This window comes from Rhipicephalus microplus, chromosome 7, assembly GCF_043290135.1.
Source record: "Rhipicephalus microplus isolate Deutch F79 chromosome 7, USDA_Rmic, whole genome shotgun sequence".
In the NCBI taxonomy this organism is placed as follows: domain Eukaryota; kingdom Metazoa; phylum Arthropoda; class Arachnida; order Ixodida; family Ixodidae; genus Rhipicephalus; species Rhipicephalus microplus.
In genome coordinates, this window is record NC_134706.1 from 29,534,655 (window position 1) to 29,559,052 (window position 24,398).

The following is a 24,398-nucleotide window of genomic DNA, read 5'->3' on the forward strand; positions in this document are numbered from 1 at the left end:
TTCAATGGTGGAGCAACCATTTCGCGATAAAGGCATTCTCAAGATTCCGATGCGGCAGAGCGAAAGACGTCGGTGACGTTTAGGGCCCGCTTTCCCGCCCTCCACAGCATCTTCCAGCCACTGGTCTCCTGGCAAGCCGGTCTTGAAGTGGACTGTCTTGCACGTCCCTCCTCGAACCTCGAAGGCGATGGTTGCGTCGTATCCTTCGAGAGCCTTTGCGTTTGACTAGTTGGTCGAGACGACGCCCTCCTGCCAACGAGGAACTTTGCACGCTCGGCGCCGCCTTCCGTCCGGACTTCTAATGCCGTACGACGATGGTGACTGCCGAACTTTGGACTCGTGGCTGGGCGTTTTTTCTTTTTTTTTTCTGGTGTCGCGCGAACCTCATCTCGAATAGGGCAGCCAGAAACTAGAGGTGGTCGAGTTGGTACAGAATTATCGGAAGAGCCGTATTTTATCTGCTAAATATAAAACTACGAAATATCGGCCAACTCCCAGAGTGGCTGTGGGGCAGAACGTTATGGGAACGAACAAACAAACAATCGAACGAACGAATTAACAGATAAAAACAAAGCACGTGCAAACGCGTCGAACGCCTGCTCGTGTTAGCTCGCGATCGTGCTCCACGCTGCACGCGCACTAGTTTCTCGAGCTCGGCCCGGAACCGTTGTCTTTGTCGGCACTCGACGCGAGGACCTTGGACGGCTCATCCACTTGGACCACCGGCTTGTTCTTGGGTGGTCTGTTCCTGAGCGCGACACGCCGAGAGAACATTCCTCCGAGGTCAGTACCCGGTGTCCCATAGATGTCACCAGGCTATGGGCGACGTCCAAGTCTTAGCGGTGTTGTGTGAGGCATAGATAGCGATACCTGACGTGTCCTTGGAAGCGGGATAGCCAGCGTAACATCTCGGTATTCGGTCATTCCAGCGATGCAGCGGCTCCTTGTAGCCGTGCTCCGAAGCTGTCACACGGTGCTAAAACTGCGACGCAGTTCGGTCTCTCGGTGGTCATAAACCAATGAACGTGTCTTCACGCTCTGCGACGCTGACGGAAACGCCCGCGACATCACCGTCTCGTCCGCCATAAACGGATGGATGGATTGATATGGCTGTACCCTTTGAAGTGGTTGGCGGCTAACGCGACCTAGTCGCAATGCTTAGTGAATCAAAAACTAGATAAATCTTTTTTTTTCCCTTTAAATAGTGAAGTGGAGGACTGGTACTTTGCAGTGAGGGGTTTAATTTTCACTCGTGCCTTGACTTTAGCCCCCAATTAGATAACCTCCTTCAAGTTAATTCTACCTGCTTTGCTGCACGGTACCGCCATTCCATTAACCACGTGCACGCTAACGGGAAAGTATAACTGTCTACTGGCGCGAAGCTTTGCATTAGCGTTTGTCGCGTTTGGGCCGTAATATACTGGAAACTGCTCCCCTTTGCCGGCACTGATCAAACAGCCTACATTTAGCCTGCGTTAATTAAAGTGAGCTGAATTTAGGAGGATTTCAACTTGGGCTTGTTGGCTGGTCATTACTGGTAAACTGTAGCTCGTGAAGGACGTAGAACGCAGCGCAGAGACATGCGCACCTTGCGACTCTTTGCTCCTGTCTACGTGTGGACACAATGGTTTACGAGTAACGGGTCGACTGTTAACTAGTTTTAAGTTGCTATGGTTTACCCTAATTAAAAATAATACTACATTCAATTTTACAGGTAAATTGCCTACAGATTTGTATTATTGCGTTGGAATTTGGGCCATCGGCAGGGGAGTCCAAGCATAGTTGTGTTTGTGGCCTACCGTATCGGTTCGTAGCCGCACCTGTTCGCTATGACATTTTTTTTCGCGGATTAGGCCTACCTGCCTCGTTCGCTACGCTTGGCTACATGTCACGAAATCGGGAAAATCTCTCGAAGCTCTATATGGCGGCGTCCCTTACCGAGACAGTACAACGGGAAGTAGTTTAGAGCTAGACTGAAACAGCACGCTTTTGTGGAAATTCACCGTTCATTGTTACAGCGGAGACTGCACCGCGGTGGTGTAGCGGTTAGGCTGCTCATCTGCTGCCCCGAAGGTTGCCAGTTCGATTCCTGCCGTGGAGGTCACATACCTATGGAGGCGAAGGGGTAGAGACTCGTGTATTGTGTGACGTCAGCGCACGTTAAATAACACCAGGTGGTCTCAATGTCCGGAGCCCTACACTGTGGCGTCTTGCAAGATCATAGCTTGGTTTTCATACGTTGAACCCAATATGTAATTTTCATTACTTTATTTAGAACGGAGCATGCGCAAGCGAAAGAGATATTGGGAGGGGCGCCCTGAATCGTCTTCTATGGTGTATACCATACTTAGTGAGGTCTGGTGTTTCCTATGGAAAGCGAGAGCATGTGTTGTCTCATACTCAGGGAGACCATCCGTCAATCCGTGCCCTGAAACGGTGCCAGCTGTGGCCTCTGAGCCTTACCCTCTGCGCAGTGGTGCATAGTAACAATTGCACTGCCACAGCTGTGGCCTCTCCATTCAATACTCTTCCATTATTCACGTGATCACTGAGATATTTCACAAACAAAAGAAAAAATATACAAAAGAACCATAAGATAGTTGCATGGCCACAGCCGTTCGCCGAACACACCTTGTAGTTTACAAGGTATCCAACTTTATACTTTTCGGTCAGTAAATTACTGTTTCCACTTACAGATCAAGAGGCAATTCATTGCAGGAGGTTTCCGCAATAGCGCCCCTCACCGTCCCGCTCCAAACGCAGGAAAACTACGCAAAGCACACACGGGTGCGAAGCCATGGCGACCGCTGATGGCGCCCCGCCGCGTTCGCTGTTCGTCCGCCAGGCGGTGTTCGTGTTCCCGGGACATCAGTTCGACCCGAACTGCGTGCGCCTTGTTACTCGGAGTCGAGACGCAGCCACCGCGGTCGCCTACATGCTGGGATTCTTCAAGCTCGTCTGCGAGGACGGATACAAACAGGTGAACGATGGCGTCACGCACGTCGAAGTGGCCCCGAAGACTGCTTCAGCGGGGTCACTGAACGCTGCCGATCGGTTGTAGGAGGTCATGACCTCGTACTACAGGGAACTCGGACCTTACAATATCTGCGAGAACTGGAACGAGTGGTGGTTCAGACTGCACGGGAATGATGTATAGCAGACGGATTGGTCGATAAGGCTTCGTTCTTCAGGCTCAGTTTGGCACCGTTTGTTCTGAATCTGCTTCGTGGCAAGAAGTTGAGCAAATGTGCAGCAGTTTCCCTTGAAAGCCTTGATCGTTTTGGTTTACCAGTTCAAATCGGCTTACAAAATTTCCAACAGTTCATTTGTTTAAAATCTGAAACCAAAACACAACAACAAAGAAAGCCAGAAGTGCGTTTGAAGCCTGCAAGTGTATACTGTGAGAGTGACCGAGAGAAGGCATTACGTGACGGCACCATTATCATCATCATCGCCACCACCACCATCATCATCATCGAGACTTCGCCGAGAGAGGTCACTTTATGATGACACCATCATCATCATCATCGGGACGGGGCGTTGGGGGGGTTGCTTATGTGCGAAGAAGAGGGTTAGGCGTGGTTGTGGAGAGTGGCAAGACGAAGCGGTGCGTTCTGCGTGAATTAGGGCTAGCGTGCGACAATACAAAGACTAGGCAAACTTTTGATTCTACCCATCATTCCCACGGTGGCTGAATGATCGTGGCACCATGGTTTTCTCTAAATTTAGTGCAATACCATATCGTCGAAGCTACTCAGGACACGTGGGCCAAAAATCATAACGTTAGGTAGCACAGCGTTTTAAATTTACAGTTATGAAATCAGCCTGAAAATACCCCCTCCTCTCCCTACCAATTATGTCACATACCAGATTTACAACACTATATACCGAAATTCACGGCCATTGGCTAAGCATTGTGGACTGCATAGTTACCGTAGCCGTCATGGGAGGCCGCCACAATGCCGAGTCACGTGGCCCCTTTCCTCCCCCACTTCCCACTTGGATACCGGCCTGGCATGTCGCGCACTACTGCATGGAGTAAAGTTCAAAGCAATGTAAGCTAGGCTAGTTTCGTTTTATTGCGTAAATTTAAGTGCATCATGTGAGCAACTATTACTTTCTCCGTTCGGTGTGTTCTTACTCGTGCAATATCATGGCGTTTGCCATCGTATTGGCCTAGATAATAATAGATGTAGGCCACCAGATTCAAATAAGTGCTGGTTTGGAGCAGGGGTGTAGGCAAAATTTTTTGCAGGATAGGGGGTGGGGGATAATTACGTCTTGAAAGCGACGCTCAAACGTCCTCCAAGGTTTCTTTTTTTCTTTCCCGAAAAAGAATTCACTGGAGTTTTGATGATCGTAAGGGTATGGTATAGACACAAATAAAGATTCAGGCCACCCGCGTAGTACGTGCCAACTACAGTCGAACCAGGCCCCCTAAATGGTGTTGATTTTGGTAAAACGCACCTTGGGTGCACTGTTAGAGCTTTCAGCGTGTGACAAATAACCGAGGTTTTACTTTCAAAACTACGACACGAATGAGGTATTGGAGGTCTCCAGATATATCGACCATCTACATATGTGAAGTAGCAGCTGCACTGCCACAGCTGTCGCCTCTCCACCCAATACTCTCCCATTAACCACGTGATCTCTTGAAGTTACGTCTTGAAAGTGAAGCTCAAACGTCCTCCAAGTACTGGTAAGATGGACAGTGTAACGAGATCTACTACAGTTCGACATGAAAGCAACGCCACATAGTTTGCAGAGGTACGTGTGCATCCTACTCTTCATCTTGGACAGGTGGTCCGCGCCAGCGACGTTGACGGCGTCTGGCTGGACGAGGTGCACGTGAGCGGTGCCTTCGTGCGACGCCAGCTTCGCGCCCTGCACGCCGACTCCGAGCCCCGGGCTACCATGGACGACTTGTACGTGCTCCTGGGCGTGCTGCTGTGTAACCTGCCGCGTGCCCGCGGCTCCAACCAAAACCGCGACTGGTTCCAGAACCGGATCAACGACCTGGTCCGGCTGTTTCCCGGAGTCTCGGAGCCCCCTCTCGTGCCGCTGTACGGCGAGGAGCAGGCGGACGCCGTCTCCAACTTCGGCGAGCGGTGGCCCCTCACAAGGGCGGCCCTCTGCCGCGCCCTGCTCAGGAGCCGCTTCGAAGTGAGTGTTCTACAACACAATATACTGGGCTGTAGCGTGTGTTCCCGTAGTAACGATGACGTTCGACCTTTAACTTATACTGCATGTCCCATCGTGCGTATTCTACTCTGCAGCGTGGCAGCCAAAGTGATGATGCCGTTAAACTTAAGAGCGTGCTAAACTATATTGTATATACCCTATTTGCACTGAAATGTGGCGGCACATCAACGCAGTTATAGGCCACACCCTCTAAGGGGCCGTTTCGAGGTGCGTAGTCTTTATCATGTTGTACTCAACTAGATGTGCCGTATGCCCGTGTCTTTTGGAACACGACTTACACTATAGGAGGCACAGTGTCAATACGGTGTTCGAAAACCCCTAGGAGATACGCCCGTCCTGAGTGTTCTACCGTATTTACTCGCATACTTTGCGCCCCATTTTTTTTCTCGCAATTTCGGGGCCCCGAGAAGGGGATGTGCAATTTACGCGGGAATTTCGCGAGGGCGTACGAGGGTATACGGAATATTTTGCGACAGTTCTAACGCGCGCAATATATACGTCTAAAAAATTGGAGCAGGAACGAAATGGTCTTGTTAATTTAGAAGAATCAGCACGCACTTTAACCAGTCCGATCCTGTCACGCTCGATCTAGTGGGAATCAATGATCGCGAAGCCCGATTGGGAGTCAGCGTCACGGCCACTGCAACCGCCCTCCCAAAGAGCATCGTCCTTGATTTTGTCGAGTGCGTTCAAATGACCCGTTATGAAGCTCTTCGCCACAATCGTGGAAGAAACTAGGTCCCACGACACGGCCGTACCGGGTGACTTAGGCGTTCGCACATACTCGAAAAGGTCTTCTTCAGTGGCAGGAAATTTGCATTAGAAAGCGCGCAATCCTCTGTTTTCCCATGTACCGATAGTGCCGATCGTCACACGTTGAAGTACGCCACTTCGAAATGCTTTGCAGTGGCATGGTTTCCGTTTTCTTCTGCAAAACTTAGAACAGCAGGCTTCAGTTTAGCCGTATATATATATTTACTGTAGCACATCGCAAGGGAACCATTATAACGCGTTGGCCGAATGGCGAAACCTAAACTTCGGAAATGGACCAAATGTGCATTTGACCAAAGCGCGAATTTGACCAATGGACCAAAGCGCGGACGCCGAGAACGAGGGGAACGGTTAGTGCGACAGCGTTCAGAGCTCGCACGTCCCCGATGCAGAAAGTTGTTTGTGCCGTGACGCGAGCGTGCATTCTCGAGGTCGTAGAGATAAAACAATAGAGGGAGGAAACCGCTCGAACAGTTCCACCGACATATCTGCAGCTAGGTTTGAGTGTTCGTGCACAGTAATCTGGAGGCCCTAGTTCGGGAAGAGTCCTCAAAAGAACGGACTGTGTACTCGCAGCTCGTTTGACTGCGCTAGTCTGCTTGGCAAGGTGCGCGGCCGTCCGAAGGATTGGAATTTATCTTCGTGCGTGCGCCCGCGAGCTGGCTCGGGGAGGGTTGGGGAGCGCAAAATATGCAAGTGAATATTGTCACCAATCTTGTCTCACTCAAGGAAACCTTCCGCAGAACTGCTCGTCAAGCTAGGACAAAAAGAAGAACTGCTCCAACCCAACCTCTTCGTCCTCTTCCACACGAAAACCACGCGAATTCATGCGGCATTAAAAAGCGGCTCAATCCCAACCTCTTCGTCCTCTTCCACACGAAAACCACGCGAATTCATGCGGCATTAGTCCCCCCTTTTAAAAAGCATCGACTCGATGCTTCTAAATAAAAAGAAGAAGAAAAAAAAAACCCATAATTAGAACACGCGTTGACGCAGAGAATGACAAAGTGAGTGCCAGGGAAAACAAAGAGGGCGCACAAGCACTTGGACCATGCGCGAACACAACAGCACCAGTGGAAGAGTCAAGAAAAAAAAAAAACACCACATGAGATCACTGTCACGTTTGCGAAGTAACTCGCAAGCACAGAGACTATTGTGTGTAGTACGGCTTGAGTCGTACGACATGCACAGTTTCGGGCCGATGTTGTCGACGTGACGACACTGTGCCGTCCGGAAGTACTTCGTATGTAAGGTCACTCACACGTCGGATAACCTTGTATGGTCCGAAATAACGGCTCAGAAGCTTTTCAGACAAGCCTGGTCGTCGGACAGGAGTCCACACCCACACTCGTTCACCCGGGTGGTATGCGACGTTTCGACGGCGAAGGTTGTAACGTCGTGCATCTGCGTCTTGTTGGTGACCGATGTTCACGCGAGCCAGTTGACGAGCCTCTTCGGCGTACTGCGTGTATTGCTCGGCTTCTGGAGAAAGAGCATCGCTATTATCGTACGGCAGCATAGCGTCAAGCATCGTTTGTACGTTGCGTCCATAAACAAGGTGGAAAGGTGAAAATCGGGTTGTTTCCTGCATTGCCGTATTGTATGCGAACGTGACGTATGGGAGGATATCGTCCCAGGTTTTGTGCTGCACGTCCACGTACATTGACAGCATGTCCGCTATGGTCTTGTTGAGCCTTTCCGTCAGTCCATTACTTTGTGGGTGGTAAGCCGTTGTTTTTCGGTGACTCGTGCAGCTCAGTCTGAAAATGTCCTCTAGCATTTGTGCCGTAAATGATGTTCCTCTATCCGTAATCACACATGACGGCGCGCCGTGCCGGAGGACGATGTGCTGCACGAAGAACTTCGCCACTTCAGACGCCGTGCCGCGGGGTAATGCCTTTGTCTCAGCATACCGGGTCAAGTAATCGGTTGCCACTATAATCCATTTGTTACCAGTGGCCGACAAAGGGAAGGGTCCTAGAAGGTCCATTCCCACGAGGTCGAAAGGTGTCCGTGGTGGTGTAATAGGGTGGAGAAGGCCCGCAGGTTTCACGGGTGGCGTCTTGCGACGCTGGCACTCGCGGCAGCCTTGCACGTAGCGGTGTACACTGGTCGAAAGTCGTGGCCAATAGTACTGCTGGCGCACTCTGGCGAGAGTCCGCGAGTAGCCCAAGTGTCCCGACGTGGGCTCGTCATGGCACGCGAGGAGGATGTCATCCCGCATGTCGGCTGGTACAACGAGGAGGAAGGCTTTGTTGCTACCTCGAGCATTTTTCTTGTAAAGAATGCCCCTCCTTAGACAAAAGGATGACAATTCGCGAGCGATGCGCCGAGGAGTGTGAGAATTTCGGCCTTCTAAGGAATCAATAATAGGGCGCAATTCCTGATCGGCTCTCTGTATAGACATAAAGTCAGAATCACTGAGGGCTCCGAGAAAACCATCAGCATATTCCGAGTCCATATCAGGATGTCCCACGGGTGCTCGAGAAAGTGCGTCGGCATCTTCGTGCTTGCGCCCAGACCTATACACAATCATGATGTCAAACTCTTGCAAGCGCAAACTCCACCGAGCAAGACGACCAGACGGGTCACGGAGATTGGCCAGCCAACACAGCGAATGGTGATCGGTCACCACCTTGAAGGGACGGCCGTAGAGGTAAGGTCGAAACTTTGCCGTTGCCCACACGACTGCGAGGCATTCCTTCTCTGAAGTGGAGTAGTTGGCCTCGGCTCGAGAGAGAGTACGACTGGCGTAAGCTATGACATGTTCTACGCCGTTGTGCCGTTGTACAAGGACAGCGCCAAGTCCGACGTTGCTTGCATCCGTGTGAACTTCGGTATCAGCGTCCTCATCAAAATGCGCAAGAACAGGTGCCTCTTGCATTCGCTGCCGTAACTCTGTGAAAGCTGCTTCTTGCTCTGTAGTCCAGGCAAACGGTACATCATCTCGGGTGAGTCGCGTGAGCGGTTCGGCTATCGTCGAGAAGTTGGTAATGAATCGGCGATAATAAGCACACAAGCCGAGAAAACGCCGTACCGCTTTTTTGTCTGACGGCACAGGAAAGGTGGCGACTGCTGCAGTTTTTTCTGGGTCAGGCCGCACTCCATCCGCACTCACAACATGTCCCAGAAATTTCAGCTCATCGTAGCCGAAATGGCACTTCTGGGGTTTTAGCGTGAGTTCGGCCGAACGAATAGCTTCCAGAACCATTCTTAGACGCTTCAGATGTTCTTCGAAACTCTCGGCAAAGATGACCATATCATCAAGGTATACAAGGCAGCTTTGCCACTTCAAGCCAGCGAGGACGGTATCCATCATTCGCTGGAATGTTGCGGGAGCCGAACAGAGGCCGAAAGGAAGAACTCTGAATTCATAAAGCCCATCGGGAGTTACAAACGCTGTCTTCTCTCTGTCTCGCTCATCGACCTCTATCTGCCAATAGCCGCTCTTCAAATCTATCGATGAAAAATACTTCGCGTGTCGTAGCCTGTCGAGAGAATCATCAACCCGTGGAAGCGGGTAGACGTCTTTTTTGGTGACGCTATTGAGTTTCCTGTAGTCAACACAGAATCGCAGCGTTCCGTCTTTCTTCTTTACTAGAACGACTGGCGAGGACCACGGGCTGCTCGACGGTTGTATCACCCCGTCGTCAAGCATCTCCTTTACCTGCGTCTGTATAGTCTCGCGTTCTTTAGCCGAAACACGGTAAGGTTGCTGGCGGATTGGGCGAACATCATCGTCGGTAATAATTCGGTGCTTTATGAGGGGTGTTTGACCGACTCTAGATGAAGAGGCGAAGCAAGATTTAAATTCCTTCAGCAGGGTATGCAGTGCGGCCTTCTTCTCGTCCGAAAGCTTCGAACTGACGTCGATGTGGTCCAGAAACTTATCTCCATCAACCATTTCCTCGGATGCGAAGCACTCGGTGACATCCGCTACACGGTCTCCGAAGGCCACGGTGGTGCCGCGGAAAAGATGTCGGTGCTCGAAGTTAAAATTTGTGACGAGTATCTGCGACCGTCCGTCACGCACACGCAGAATGCTTCGCACTGCACACACACCTTGAAGCAGTAAAAGGGATACGTTGCTCTCGGCGACCACGTCACCGTCTTGGAGGTCTTCACAGGTGACTTCTACGAAAGCAGTCGCTCGGGGAGGCAACGTCACGCTTTCGTCGGCAACACGCAGCGCAGGTCTACGACAGCTATCAGCGCCTCGATCGGTTGCAAGTTGCGTCGAGAAAGTCACCATTCGCTCGCGGAGATTTATGATCGCGCCATTCTCTCGAAGGAAGTCCATTCCAAGGATGAGCTGACGAGAACAGTCGCGTAGTACGAGGCAGGTTACCACAAACGTTGACTCGCGTATTTCCACTCTTGCGGTACAGCGACCCAATGGAGTAATAACGTGGCCTCCAGCAGTGCGAATACGCGTCCCATTCCAAGGTGTCATCACTTTCTTAAGACTGGTTGCCAATTTTCCGCTCATAATAGAATAATCTGCACCTGTGTCCACCAATGCGCTGACCTGAAGACCGTCTATCAGCACGGGAATGTCGAGTGAGACTCGGCCACTGGGTTCAGACGCACAATCCGGCATTTCTCTCGCACTGCACTCAGACGTCAATTCAATGTCTGCAGCGTTTTGTGGAAGCGTCGATAGGAGGTCTTCCGCACTTTTAGTCCCAGCGACCTCGCCCCCGAAGGTCGCTGCCTTCAGTTTTCCCGACGAGGGCTTGGGGAACGTCCCCGTGCCATCGTACTGAGACGTGGTCCAATAGCTGCGGGTCGTCGTGGAGATGGAGACCGCGATTGACGCCGTGGGAAAGGCAGACGTTGCTGCGCGAGGTAGTCCTCAATTTCTCTTGGCCTCTGACCAACTAGGGGACGAGGCGAATGAATAGAGAAACCGCGCAGTCCAAGTTGTCGGTATGGACATTCCCGGTAGATGTGACCGGCTTCACCGCAATGGAAGCAGAGGGGTCTTCTATCCGACGTACGCCAAATATCGGACTTCCGCGGAGGGGCACGGCGACCGTCGATGTCCAAACCAGCATGCGCAGATTGAATTGAAACTGGCGGCATCGTCTGGATTGGGACTGCAGGGCTTGAGACCGGCATGGAAGTGCGCAGAGCTTCGGCATATGTGCGGTTCCCAACATCAGTGGACGCAGGAGGTGGTTCTAGATTTGTAACCGTTGGTTGAGGGCGACGGCTGTGAAGCACCTGCTGGATCTCGTCCCGAATAATATTGGTGATGCTGCTTACCTCCGGCTGTCTCGCCCCGTGTAGTTTCGCGATTTCCTCGCGGACGACGGAGCGGACGATTTCGCGAATCCACTCAATGCTGTTGCTCCCGAAGCTGGCGGAAAATTCAGTAGGTGATGCAGAATTCACTTGCCGGTTGAGTAGGGCTGACCGCTGATGAAGTACCCTCTCCATCGTAGTGGCTTCGGTCAGGAATTCTGCTACACTCTTCGGAGGACTCCGCACTAGACCAGCAAAAAGCTGCTCCTTCACGCCTCGCATCAGATAGCGTAGCTTTTTTTCTTCTGGCATTGCCGGATCCGCTCGCCTGAAAAGCTGCGTCATGTCCTCCACGTACATGGTGACGGTCTCATTAGGCATCTGGATGCGTGAATGCAATGCACGTTCAGCACGATCGCGGCGGTCGGGGCTCCGGTAGGTCTCCAAGAGGCGATGCTGGAACTCGCGCCAGGATGTCAAGACATCACTTCTGTTCATGAACCACGTTCGGGCGCCGTCTTTCAAACACGCGTAGACGTTGCGGAGTTTGGCGGCTTCGTCCCAGTAGTTGATCGCTGCGACGTGTTCGAACTCGCTCAGCCAGTCGTCCACATCCTCAAACAGCTCTCCGTGAAAGGGACTAGGCATCAGCGGGTTCTGGACAGTGCAATAAATTGGTGCCGACGACGTAGGAGTTTCCATGACGCCTTGAGGCGAAGTCATAGTCGCTCTATGGATAAGCTGTGCCGGTGTCTCTGGTGGTAGGCCTCGTTGGCGGCGGCTTGTTCTGTGAACTGGCGTGTCCACGGGCACAGGGCTTGTGTTCCGGCTCCTGGATGGGCTCTTGTGCATGGGGTGCGTCGTCAGTTGTCGTACCCAGCACCTCCACCAATCTTGTCACCAATCTTGTCTCACTCAAGGAAACCTTCCGCAGAACTGCTCGTCAAGCTAGGACAAAAAGAAGAACTGCTCCAACCCAACCTCTTCGTCCTCTTCCACACGAAAACCACGCGAATTCATGCGGCAATATCTTTCTTTTTAGCAAAGCTGCCAAAATATTAGGGGAGCGCAAATTATGCGAGTTCAGCGTGTACTTGACTGTTGCTATGTTACGTATATCCTGAACAGTGACCGCCCACGTAAAAAAAAGCATACTCAAAGATCGGTTGAATGCATGTACCTCTCAAGGCATGTTCTCCCGGTGGAACCTGTAGCATATACAGATTGGTATTCTCACACATGATACTTGTACCATGCGTGTCTTGTTTGTCCGATTATAAAGGTAGCGTTGCTTAAGTATTTCTTCCAACCGTGTTCTCCGTAAACACGAACTACAGTGTGGCATTGTCATAAATGATACAGCAGATCTTGCGGTGATGCTTACTGACTGTCTGTCACGACAAACATTCGCACAGGGCCCCATGCGACTGGTACAGAAGTACGTCTCCATGCGCTGGCGCTTCGCTGGCATGAAGCACGTCGAACTGATCCTACAGTACGTCAGGGGCCAGAACTCTTGGGTCCTGGACATCATCCCAGAGCTGCGCGCCAAGGGTGACAGACTCCAGGTAGCGCATGTGTACATACCTCGAGGATACCATATAAGAGGCGGGAAAGCGTATAATGCTATGCTACGTGAGATCACACCTGTACCACGTGCTCGCGTTGCAGACTGACGCGGTAAATCGGGCGGCCAATGTCATCACGGTGAGTTACACGACTGTGTAGAGGTGGCGTGTGACCGCGCGGTGGTCCAGGTAGTCGTGAAAGTCCAAACACACTTACCAATACATTTCTGTCGTCGCGTTGAAGACAGAATTCGGCGGAGCCTCGTGAATGGGTTCGCATAATACAGCGGATCCATCTACAATGTCGTATTGTAATTGGCATACAATATATTACACAACTTGAAGAGTGCCCTCTTCCAGACGGCCGAAATTCGATGGCTCCGGGCTAATATTCCGCGGAACTGTTCCATGCGTGTGTACGATGTGACGAACTATTGACGTGGCACAAAGCGTAACCTCGCGTGTAGATTTTTTTTCAATTGTACAATTCTCTCAATACGGCACCTTCCCCCTCCACACTTACTTGTAAGAAAAATATGACCATGACCTGGTGTTATACAAGCTTGTCGCATCTGCCCTTTAACTTACTTCGAATGTAACACGCGTCTTTTGCCAGATTCCACTACCTGACGTCAACCCTCACGTCGAAATCGGACACATTAATTCAAGTTTTTAGAAAGTGCAGTGTTCCCACAATTACATCATCTTTGATCTTATTCTCTTCACCGAAGCCGCCTGTCGCGGTAGTCATGGTAATGGTATAAAACGAGTGGATACAGTATTCTGGTTGTGTTCGATAGCACTATTCTCTGTCACCACACAGCCCCGCAAGGCACTTCACGATTGCGTTTTTTTGTTTTGTTCGTGAAAGCCCTGTTGGATGACTCTGGCCACGTCACCCGTCCTGTAATGAAGAGAAGGACGAAGAAACGCTCGGGATTTGATGCGCGTGTGAACGGCTTTCATGTTAGACCAGTGCTACATCGATTCAGAACAAGCCGCTGCGCATCAATAGAGATATCGTGGGGGTGTCCAGATCGGGACACTACAACAACGCCCCTTCTGAATGCCCTGGAGGACCTGATAGCACCTTGCGCGCAGGAGTTTCTGAAGGCGTACCGGCGGCTGGGTGTGGACGGCCCCTACATGAAGTTGCTGCACCTTCCCGAGGCGGCGACAGCCGATCGCAAGCGCCTGGGCCTACACGTGGCAGCTGCGTACGCCTTCGCCGTGCTCGAGGACCAGGACTGGCTCCAGTACAGGGGCGTCCCACAGGACGAAGCCGAGGAGGCGGTGCTGGCCAAGATCACGGCCATCAAGCGCATGGGCCCCGGCGCTCCCCCAGTGGATGCCCCGGCCGCCGCCCCCGTCGCCCTCAGGGACGGCGACGACGACGACCCCTCGAGGGGCGTGGACATCGCCGCGGCGGGCGAGCCCGCTGCCAACGCGGCGGCGACACGGTCGTAGACGTCCACGGCAGGCACGTGATCCCTGTTGCATATTTAGTGCACTATATAGATCGCTGAACAAAGCTTCCAGGTTTGTAGTTGACTAAATCATGAGGTTGTCGGCCGGCTAATGGTGGCAAAGACGTGTTACTAAAGCTGTTGCTTCGCCAAGCTTTGTTTAAAAAGCTCTTTGAGACGCGAATGATCGCAGCCTAATAATAATAAAAATAATAATAATAATAATAATAATAATAATAATAATAATAATAATAATCTTCTATCTCGAATTCGCCTAGACTTGAGGAAGGAACGACAGAAACTGATACGCAAGAAGCCAATCATTGAGCTAGCATTGAGAAGAAAAGTACAGGAAATCAGAGTGTCGCTTCAGAACAGGTACTCGGCTCTTGGTGAGGAAACCAACCTTAGCGTATACAGAATGAATAATAATTTCACGAGTATCATTACGGAGTGTGCAGTGGAAGTTAAAGGCAGGGTAGTTAGGCAGGACACTGGCAAGATTTTCCAGGAAACGAAGAATCTCATTAAGAAGCGTCAAATCATGAAAGTCTCAAGTACAACAGACAAAATTGAGCTGGCAGAGCTTTCGAAGGTGATTAATAGACGTAAGGTATCCGATGTAAAAAGGTATAACATGGAGACAATTGAACACGCTCTGAAAAATGGAGGGAGCGTCAAATCAGTGAAGAGGAAACTTGGGATAGGCAAAAATCGGATGTATGCACTAAGGGACAAAGAAGGCAAAGTAACTACCAATATGGCTAAGATAGTTAAAATAGCGGAGGAGTTTTACAGAGATCTGTACAGTAGCCGGGACAACCACGACTTTAATACTATAAGAACTAGCAGTAACCCAGATGACACCCCACCAGTAATGATAGAAGAAGTCAGAAAAGCTTTGGAGAGCATGAGGCAAAGCTGCTGGTGAGGATCAGGTAACATCCGATCTGCTGAAAGATGGAGGACAGATTGTGTTAGAAAAACTAGCCACCCTGTTTACGAGGTGCCTCCTGACGGGAAGAGTACCAGAGTCTTGGAAGAACGCTAACATCATCTTAATACATAAAAAAGGAGATGACAAGGACTCTAAGAATTACAAGCCGATCAGCTTGCTCTCTGTAGTATACAAGCTATATACAAGGGTAATTGCTAACAGACTAAAGAAAACATGAGAATTCAATCAACCAAAGGAACAAGCAGGATTTCGAACAGGCTACTCAACAATCGAACGAATTCATACTATCAATCAGGTAATAGAGAAATGCTCAGAATATAACCAACCACTATACATAGCCTTCATAGATTACGAGAAGACATTTGATTCAGTAGAAATATCAGCCGTCATGCAGACACTGCGGGATCAGGGCGTCGATAAAGTATATAAAAACATCCTGGATGAAATTCACAGGGGATCAACTGCTACCATAGTGCTTCATAAAGAAAGCAACAGAATACCAATCAAGAAGGGTGTAAGGCAGGGAGACACAATCTCCCCACTGCTATTTACCGCGTGCTTACAGGAGGTTTTCAGAAGCCTAGAATGGGAACAGTTAGGGATAAGAGTTAATGGACAATACCTTAGTAACCTGCGCTTCGCCGATGACATTGCACCGCTGAGTAACTCAGGGGACGAATTGCAACTCATGATTACGGCGTTAGACAAGGAGAACAGCAAGGTGGGTCTTAATATTAATCTGCAGAAAACGAAAGTAATGTACAACAACCTCGGAAAAGAGCAGCGCTTCGAGATAGGTAATAGTGCACTTCAAGTTGTAAAAGACTATGTCTACTTAGGGCATGTAATAACCGCGAACCCGAACCACGAGATTGAAGTAACTAGAAGAATAAGAATGGGGTGGAGCAGATTGGCAAGCACTCTCAAAATATGACAGGTAGATTACCACTCTACCTCAAGAGGAAGGTATAAAACAGCTGTATCTTGCCGGTACTTAGCTACGGAGCAGAAATCTGGAGACTTACAAAGAGGGTTCAGATTAAATTGAGGACGACGCAGCGAGCAATGGAAAGACAATTGGTAGGTGTAACCTTAAGAGACAAGGAGAGAGCAGAGTGGATTAGGGAACAAACGGGCGTTAAGGATATCATAGCTGAAATTAATAAGAAAGGACATGGGCCGGACATGTAGAGCGTAGACAGGATACCCGCTGGTCATTAAGGGTAACTAGCTGGATTCCTAGAGAAGGCAAGCGAGTTTGGGGGAGATCGAAGGTTAGGTGGGCAGATGAGATTAAGAAGTTTGCGGGTATAAATTGGCAGCAGCAAGCACAGGACCGGGTTAACTGGCGGAACATGGGAGAGGCCTTTGTCCTGCAGTGGACGTAGTCAGGCTGATGATGAATATGATGCATCTTCTATCATTACAGGCAAAATAGCAAATGAAGCTTTCGTGATAACTTCTGGAAAGAGCATTTTCGGACGTGGCGCCGTTGTATTTCTTGGTATATGCTCGCGCTATAAGCTTAATATTGCGCTCGGCTTGACTTCCGGCTGACGGCAGGCAACAATGACCTAGTCTGCAAATAGGCCTACGTTGATTGGCGTAGCTAAACGTGTTTGTCGCGGCCACGCGATCGTTATCACGATACAGTTTTTGTTGCGCAGCAATTAGAAAGGGCATGTCTTTAAGGATTCCATAAACTCTTTCGGACGCTTGCACAGTTTTTGCTTGTGGCATCACCAAGCCACTTCGTGTGGATGGTGGTGTCGATGGTCGAAGTAAGGCAGGTATATTGTGTCGCCAGTGGTGCGCAGAAGTTCATAATCGTTCCATGAAGATGCGTCAATCTGCAGCTTCTTTTCTGAGACGGTGCCACCTCTGCCGCAACGTTCACCGTTTTACCGTGAGGCGAATGAACAGTGGGAACAGTTTAGTGCCTCGAGGTGCAGCTGAAGTGGCCAAATACTTCTAGCTCTACCTGTGTCACTCACTACTGGCCGCATGTTTAACCTCACTAAAGCTTTTGCGCTAACAACATCAGCTAAAACGACTACTTGTTCGAGTTGACTCATTCTTGAAATAGGTTATCAAAAACAAATGGCTGAACACGCAAGACGCACACATACGGAGCAGTATTTTATTTGTGTGCCTTTTAGTAAAGTAGGGTTTCGCGTTGTCAGACGATTGGTGCTGTGAGAAGTCGTCGTTAAGACATTTCATTAACATGGTGGCATTTATTAGTACGTTTAGTACTCTTCAAGTTTCGCCTGTACCGTTCAAAATGCATCTACCGCGGCTGTGGTTGAGCCCACGTCTATAGTGCTGGGTACAGAGCGGAGAATGCTGTTCCCTTTGTCAGCTTGGTCTCAAGGAACGGGCAAACTATTACGTAGCTAAGCAATGACCCGAAAGAGAAGATGCCACATAGGAGTGTGCGCTTTTCGTTTCATACGCAGGCGGCGCCACCAGAGGCGCCTATAACGCCGAGCGAACCGGAACGTGCAAGGTCGGGCTGAGTGTGAGCACCAACCGCGCAATGAGTGCTGGGGGATGACGCCGTCGCCCGCAACACCCAGCCACTAACCCAAGGCACCATTTGGTTCCTCGTCGCTTACACCTGCCCGCCCGACACCGCCCGTCGGTCAGTGTCGGAGCCAGCCTGGCGGGTCGCCTGCACTTCGAGCGGCTTCTTCGGCACCGAACCACATTCCTGGTTCCTGGACACGCGAACAGCATCGGCCGAGAACCATGATCATGTCCGAGCCGAAGTGACCTCTCGGAGGACACAACCCCATGGCTTGCACCGTGGTTTTACTAGTCGTTTACGGTGCCGCCTCGCTAACGGTGGACCACGAGAAGATAGCGGGGCGGGTCCGTTGTTGAAAATAACATTTATTCGTTTCGTAAATGTGCTTTGTCGTTCGATGACTAGCTGGCTTTCTCGATGGCTAGCTGGTGGATAGAGGGCGCATGTACGATACATATACTAATGGATTTAAGGGCAGGGTTGCTTACTTAATAGTGAAGAAAACACTTGTGGATAATCATTACTAGCAATACTGATCGTGTCGCGATGTGATTGAGACGTTGAACTGAAGGGTTCTGCAAATTTCGGTGGTCGTTCGTTAACGTCCACCGACATAACGTGCACAGTAAACAACCCAAATATTGTTCCCCGTAAATTATATATTTTGGCCCCCACTGTGCGATGTTGGTACACGTTAAAGAACACCAGGTGCACCAATGTTTCTGAAGCATTCCACTAGGCGTCTCTTGCAATCATAATGTGGTTTGCGGACGTATAACGCTACGTATTGTCACAATCAATAGCCGGCAGCACAACAGAAAAGATCGAAGCGAGCAGCACGAACGGCAGCTTCTCGCTTTTTCCCGAGGAAGACGACGTCAATGCCTTCGCTTTTGCGTTTCCCGTGCGTAAATACATCATTCTATATATACTGGTCACAACGAAGTCTTGTCCTGTGTTCTTTCTTCGTAGCGACAATATTGCATACTGTCTTTATCGTATTACCCTCCCCATGCCCATTTTAGCAGTCTATTTTTAACACGAAAGTGTTCTATGCCGGGTCCACGGCTTCTCTGACGTATTTCCGTCAGGCCATACGACAAATCACTCCGTAGCACGCGGCGAGATTGGCCTGCCACAAAGCTTGCGTTGTACAGCTTGCTAACGGCTAGCTATTTATGTATTTTATGCATGCATCTTCGACGATTGCAGCGTTGTCGCTAGCGGCCGCACTATAGCTCCAGAACTATCATGTTTGCGTTAAGCATGTAATCTGATTGGAAGGTTCCTACATCTAGATCATTAGCAGTAACTGGGCTGCGCTTAGCGCAAAGGAACTGGTACAATGCGATGGGACGCTGACATGAAAATATAAAGGAGCTGGCGTGGCAATATATAAGGGTGCAGACACATAAGCATAGATTTTGGCAGATCTCTATGGGAATCGATCTTATGATGCGGAGAAAAGGTGAGAAAGAAGGTTACGCATGCCCAGTTGTCTAACGTTGCGCAATCATACCAACAGCAACGCGGGTGTTAGGAACTTTTCAAATAGCGAACGTGAACACTGTTTCTTGCGGTCGCTGCCACTATGCATGCGTCGTAACGCTATAGTTGGCGTTTGTGGTCCACCCACAAGAAATCCGGAATGGCGTGCAACCCGCAAGGCCCGGAAAGCCCCTTTGCGGTGACTCGACCGTGCATCTGCGTTTGCGGGGAACAAACGCTCTTCGAGAACTCATATGGCGCCCATGCGAAAACGCTACGCCCGTTGCCGGTAAGCAGATGTAGTGCTTGCGAGGATAGTGTTCACCTGGAACGCAGCTAAATAAGCAAGCTAAAGTGTATCCCTCACCGTGGTGTTCTGTAGTGAATAAGCTGCTCGGCTGTTGGCCCTAACGCCGCGGGATTGAATCCCGGCGGCGGCGGCTGTATTTTTGAAAGCGGCGAAAATGTTGTAGGCCTGTGTACTCTGGTTTGGGTGCACGTTAAAGAGCCCCCAGGGGGTTTAAATTTCCGGAGTTTCCACTATGAAGTGTCTTATATTCTCATGGTGGTTTTTGGACGTAAAACCCCACACATCAATCATCATGAATCGCAAGGCGCTTCGTCCCTAACAGCTCTTCAGCTAGCGGAAACTGAACAGATTGGGCCCCAAACGGCACCAGGTAACAAGTGGCGAATGTTGAAGTCGGCATGTACCAGAGTATGATATTAACTTGTGAAAAACACGAAATAATGCACTCATTCTATTTTACGTACGCGGGTTTTCTCTTTGGTTATCAATATACAATGCTGAAAAAACGTTTGATTAAATCAAATGATCGATGCTTGGCCGATTCCCCGCGTGGGTGCGAGCCATGTTGGAGGCATGATCATCGCCATGATTAGCGCGTGCCAACGCGTCGATGGTCTGCTCACGTTGCCCGTGGTCGCGCGCCAGCTCGCGCATTCGAAGCTCGTGATCGGCCCGGGATCTCTGGATTTCGACGAGAGGACCCCGGACTGTTCATTGGAACCACTGCGTCGGTCTCTTGCTCGGACGGTCAGTTCCTGCGCAGAGAATCCTCCTTCCAGGTAAGCACCCTCGTATCCTGCCATTGTCCGTAAATTGGGGGGGCAGTGATTTTGTAAGAGGTGTGAGTGCGCCACTGGAAATGGGTGAACAAGAGCGAGAAGAAAAGGAGAAAAAAATGAGCCCCGCAACTGTCTGCAGCTAAGTGCGACACCTCCGTAGTAGCACACGAGGGAATGGAATTAGCAGGGAGTAAAAAGGATAGATTAAGAAGTGAAGATTGAGAACAAAAAATATGACATCGTTAGAGGAGTTAACGGATGGTGGGCCGATCGGCGAGAGCTGCGCTGGCGTCGAGATAGCGAACGGCTGAGTCGTTCAGCTCAGAATCCACCAAGTAGGGAGCTATGGGTTAACCGACAACCATGTATTGGACGCGTTACTGTGGCAGGGCCGGCGATGGCTGACGTGCTCTTAAATTTATATTTTCAACTGCGCAGCCTTCAGAAAAAAAGAATTCAAGCGAGTGGATGGCGATAAGTTGGGCAAAGCTGCAGAGGGTTTTCGGTGGCAGCGTGAATCCTCCGAGAATACCGCCGCCTCCCCCTCTCGCATTCCGGGATCCGCTTCTCGTTAGGCACGTTTCGCAGCGGCGTCCTTCCGGCGCACCATTTAGGGATCCGACACGTAAGGTGACCATCAAGGAGAATGAGGAAATGGGCGCGCCAAAGCACCCTCATGTGGCTGCCAATCACAGAGGGTGGATGGATGGATTGATATGGCTGTAGCCTTTAGATCGGACGGTGTCTAACGCCACCTAGCCGTAAGACATAGTGAACCCAAAAAGTAGATTTATCTTTTTTCCCCTTTAAATAGTGAAGTTGAGGACTGGTACTTTGAACTGAAGGGTTTAATTTTCACTGGTGCCTTGACTTTAGCCACCAATTACATAACCTCCTTCTATTTAATTATACCCACTTAAAGTCTGTTTTGCCCTCCCTGTCCCTAAACCCCATGGCTAGAAGAACTCTGTGCCATCATCCTGAACTACAGGGTGAAGCCCTTTACAGAACATTATCTAGTGTTCGGCAGTTTCCTCTTCTCCACACCCTGAGTAGTGGCAGCTGTAACGCCATCTAGTGTCGATTCGCCCAGCCACCATGTTGCGTATTTCTATGGGTCAGTGCCATTTAGGAAACTTGACGAGAAATGGCGATGACGACACAGACTGCGTACATCGCCATTTTGTATGTCGTCGCCCAACTGCGCCATCTATTGTATGTTAAGGGAAACGCTACTGTTTACGCCGGAGAGACGAGGGATCACCCTGGGTAATAAGGACATATATGAGCAGGGCCGGATTAACAGTACGGAGGACCCATATATGAGCACATATATGAGCAAAAAAAAGAAAGCCCACCTATGAGCAAGGTCGGATTAACAGTAGAGGTGGCCCGGTTCAATCAAATAAGGGTGCCCCTTTCCCTCACCCCACCCCTTTCTTTTCTACGCTTGAGACTTTACTTTTTTTTAGCTGCAAAGAACACGAGTCACATTTATACTAAGCCTCTCCGAAGTGTGTAATGTCGCCTGGGCGTTTTCTTTCTTGCGAAGAACATAGAGAGATTGCCATCCTGATGGATAATCACATCAGTAGACGAAGACACATGGATCGCATTACATTTTTCTGGTTAGTTGGTACATACTGAAAGAAGACCAAACTGTGCGAGAACTTTAGACGAAAAGAAGGAATGCATATGACACGTGGAAGCGCAGTTCAAGCAACGTGTGTGTTTCTTGCATTCTTTTTAACCTATTGCGTTATTTACACTCATTTCAAGAGAGCACATCTTCCCTCTAAACTCGGAGAGCACCTGTGTGAAAGATAGCTTCCTATATCCTTCCTAGCTTCCTTCCGCGAGCGACTGCGTAGAGAGCCTTATTGAAGGTGGTGGTGGTGGTGGTAGTGGTTACAAAGAAGAGGAAAAAGGCACCTAATTTCTGTCTGCCTTCAGGCGACACGGCGCAGTGCCTTATAGGGGTGGGGGGAAGGAGGGATAAAAAGAATAGAAGGAAAATTGACGTAGTAGAAGACAGGCAAGCGACGGAAAAATAAGGAGATAGGAAAGTGGGGATCCGGTCGAAGCAGTCCAAGGGCGGGGTGCCACAATGCGAGAGCTGCACGGCGTCAGGAGACCGCGGAAGGCGAACCAGTCGGCGGGAGCTACGCTGGCGTTGGAGATCGCGAGGGCACAACCGTCCAGCTTGAAGTCCTGCGAGCGAATCCCTTAATGAAGGCTCCCTAGCGACTATGTCTGCAATAGTGTCCCCCTTCCCCCGTTGTCTAACGCAAGAAATTATGCAACGCCTACACGGACGTGAAGCCATGCTACGGATGCGCTCACTACCCCTGGCGACCGGTGACGCCCTGGGTTCGGTGTTCGTCCACCAGACGGTGTACGTGTTCCCGCCTGCGGGACAGCCGTTCGACCCGAACTGCGTGCGCCTGGTGACTCGAGGCCGAGACCCGGCCACCGCGGTCGCGTGCATGCTGGGATTCTTCAAACTCGTCTGCGAAGACGGATACAAACAGGTGAGCCTCTTCCATGACGTGTACAACGGTGCAAGAGAGGTCACGTCATGGGTGGGGAGTAGGGGGCTAACTTACCCCCGTATTCAAGAACGCCCCTTCACTCAATGCTCCACCTTCACTTGAGAAAGCCGGTGCGAGCGCCATCTCTAGGCAGGGCAGGTCACTGCATATCGGTGATAATTTGCTGCTATTCTTGAGTAGCGCCGCGTCATTTTCATCCGAGCAGCGGTGCATTGCTCAAATCTGTGAAGTGAAGGGTGAAAGTCGAGTCGAGGACCGTTTATAAATACGGTGGTTGGTCTTTTAGTGTGGCTCTTCAGTTTCACAAGTGACATTAGTTCAAAGAGCCTTGAGAACAAAACGTGTGTGCCTATAACCAGCGGCCAGCTAAGGAAAACAATTCTCTGAAAGACCTGTGCAAAGCACTTCATTGCAGTTACACGTGCAGCTCGCAATCCGTGGATTTTTCGTTCGAAATAGGTCGTGGAGTTGTGGTATAAATTTCTTTTTCTGGAGTGAAGCTCCTTAGGCCCGAACCTCGCCGAACCTCCCCGCCACGTCACCACTTGCACCCCTCTCTCACCTATCTCCCTCTTTCTTCGTCTCCACTCTCTCCCCTCAAAGCTGCGAACGCGTGAAACGATCGCTTCGCTTTGACAGCACGCAAGCAAAGTGCGAGTGCTGTAGAGTCCGGCGCGACCAAGCGGCCACCTAGAACCTTTGTAACAATTTATTAAGCACTTAATAAACTTTTTGTAACCGTTCAAGGAGCTTCGCACCGTCACCACTCGCTTCGTAGATTGGCTGCCAATGTTTTGTGTGTCATGGCCATCAAAGGCAAGAACTGTGGGATGGGGGATGGGGGGGGAGACGTATTCATTCTTTGGGCATCGCCCAGGCCTGGTTGATACCCTGCTCCCCCGCCCTGTTTCTTAGTCTCCCGAAAATGGAGAAAATCCAGTCGATCTGTAAAAAACTCACTAGGCGCAGTCTTGCAGCTTCCTGCGCGTAGCGGCGAACTTGTAAGGCGCTTCATGCACACATGTGTCTCCTCTTCCACGTCGCGTCCACGACAGATGGTCCGCGCCAGCGAAGTCGACGGCGTCTGGCTGAACGATGTGCACGTGAGCGGTGTCTTCGTGCGCCGCGAGCTACGCTCTCTGTGCGCCGACTCCGAGCCCGCGGCCACCATGGACGACTTCTACGTGCTCCTGGGCGTGCTGCTGTGCAACCTACCGCGCGCTCGTGGCTCCAACCTGAACCGCGACTGGTTCCAGAACCGGGTAAACGACCTGGTCGAGCTCTTCCCAGGAGTCTCGGAGCCCCCTCCCGTGCCCCTCTATGGCGAGGAGCAGGCGGACGCCATCTCCAACTTCGGCGAGAAGTGGCGCCACACCAGGGCGGCCCTCTGCCGCGCCCTGCTCAGGAGCCGCTTCGAGGTGCGTGTTCTACTTTACAATATACGAGGCTGTAGCATGTTTACAGATTAACGATGGCGTTTTTCAGTGAACTAGACGACATCTCTTGTTTCTACCAATATGTGCGCCG

The 24,398-nt window shown here is 50.6% G+C and overlaps 1 protein-coding gene across 1 annotated transcript; it reads left to right on the forward strand.

Moving 5' to 3' along the window:
• Positions 1-12,684: 12,684 nt before the first annotated feature.
• LOC119179313 (uncharacterized) lies at positions 12,685-14,264 on the forward strand. Its single transcript, XM_075868904.1, has 2 exons — positions 12,685-12,788; positions 13,890-14,264. The coding sequence occupies exons 1-2, from the start codon at positions 12,690-12,692 to the stop codon at positions 14,253-14,255; spliced, it is 465 nt and encodes a 154-aa protein (XP_075725019.1). The 5' UTR covers positions 12,685-12,689; the 3' UTR covers positions 14,256-14,264.
• The last annotated feature ends 10,134 nt before the right edge of the window (positions 14,265-24,398 follow it).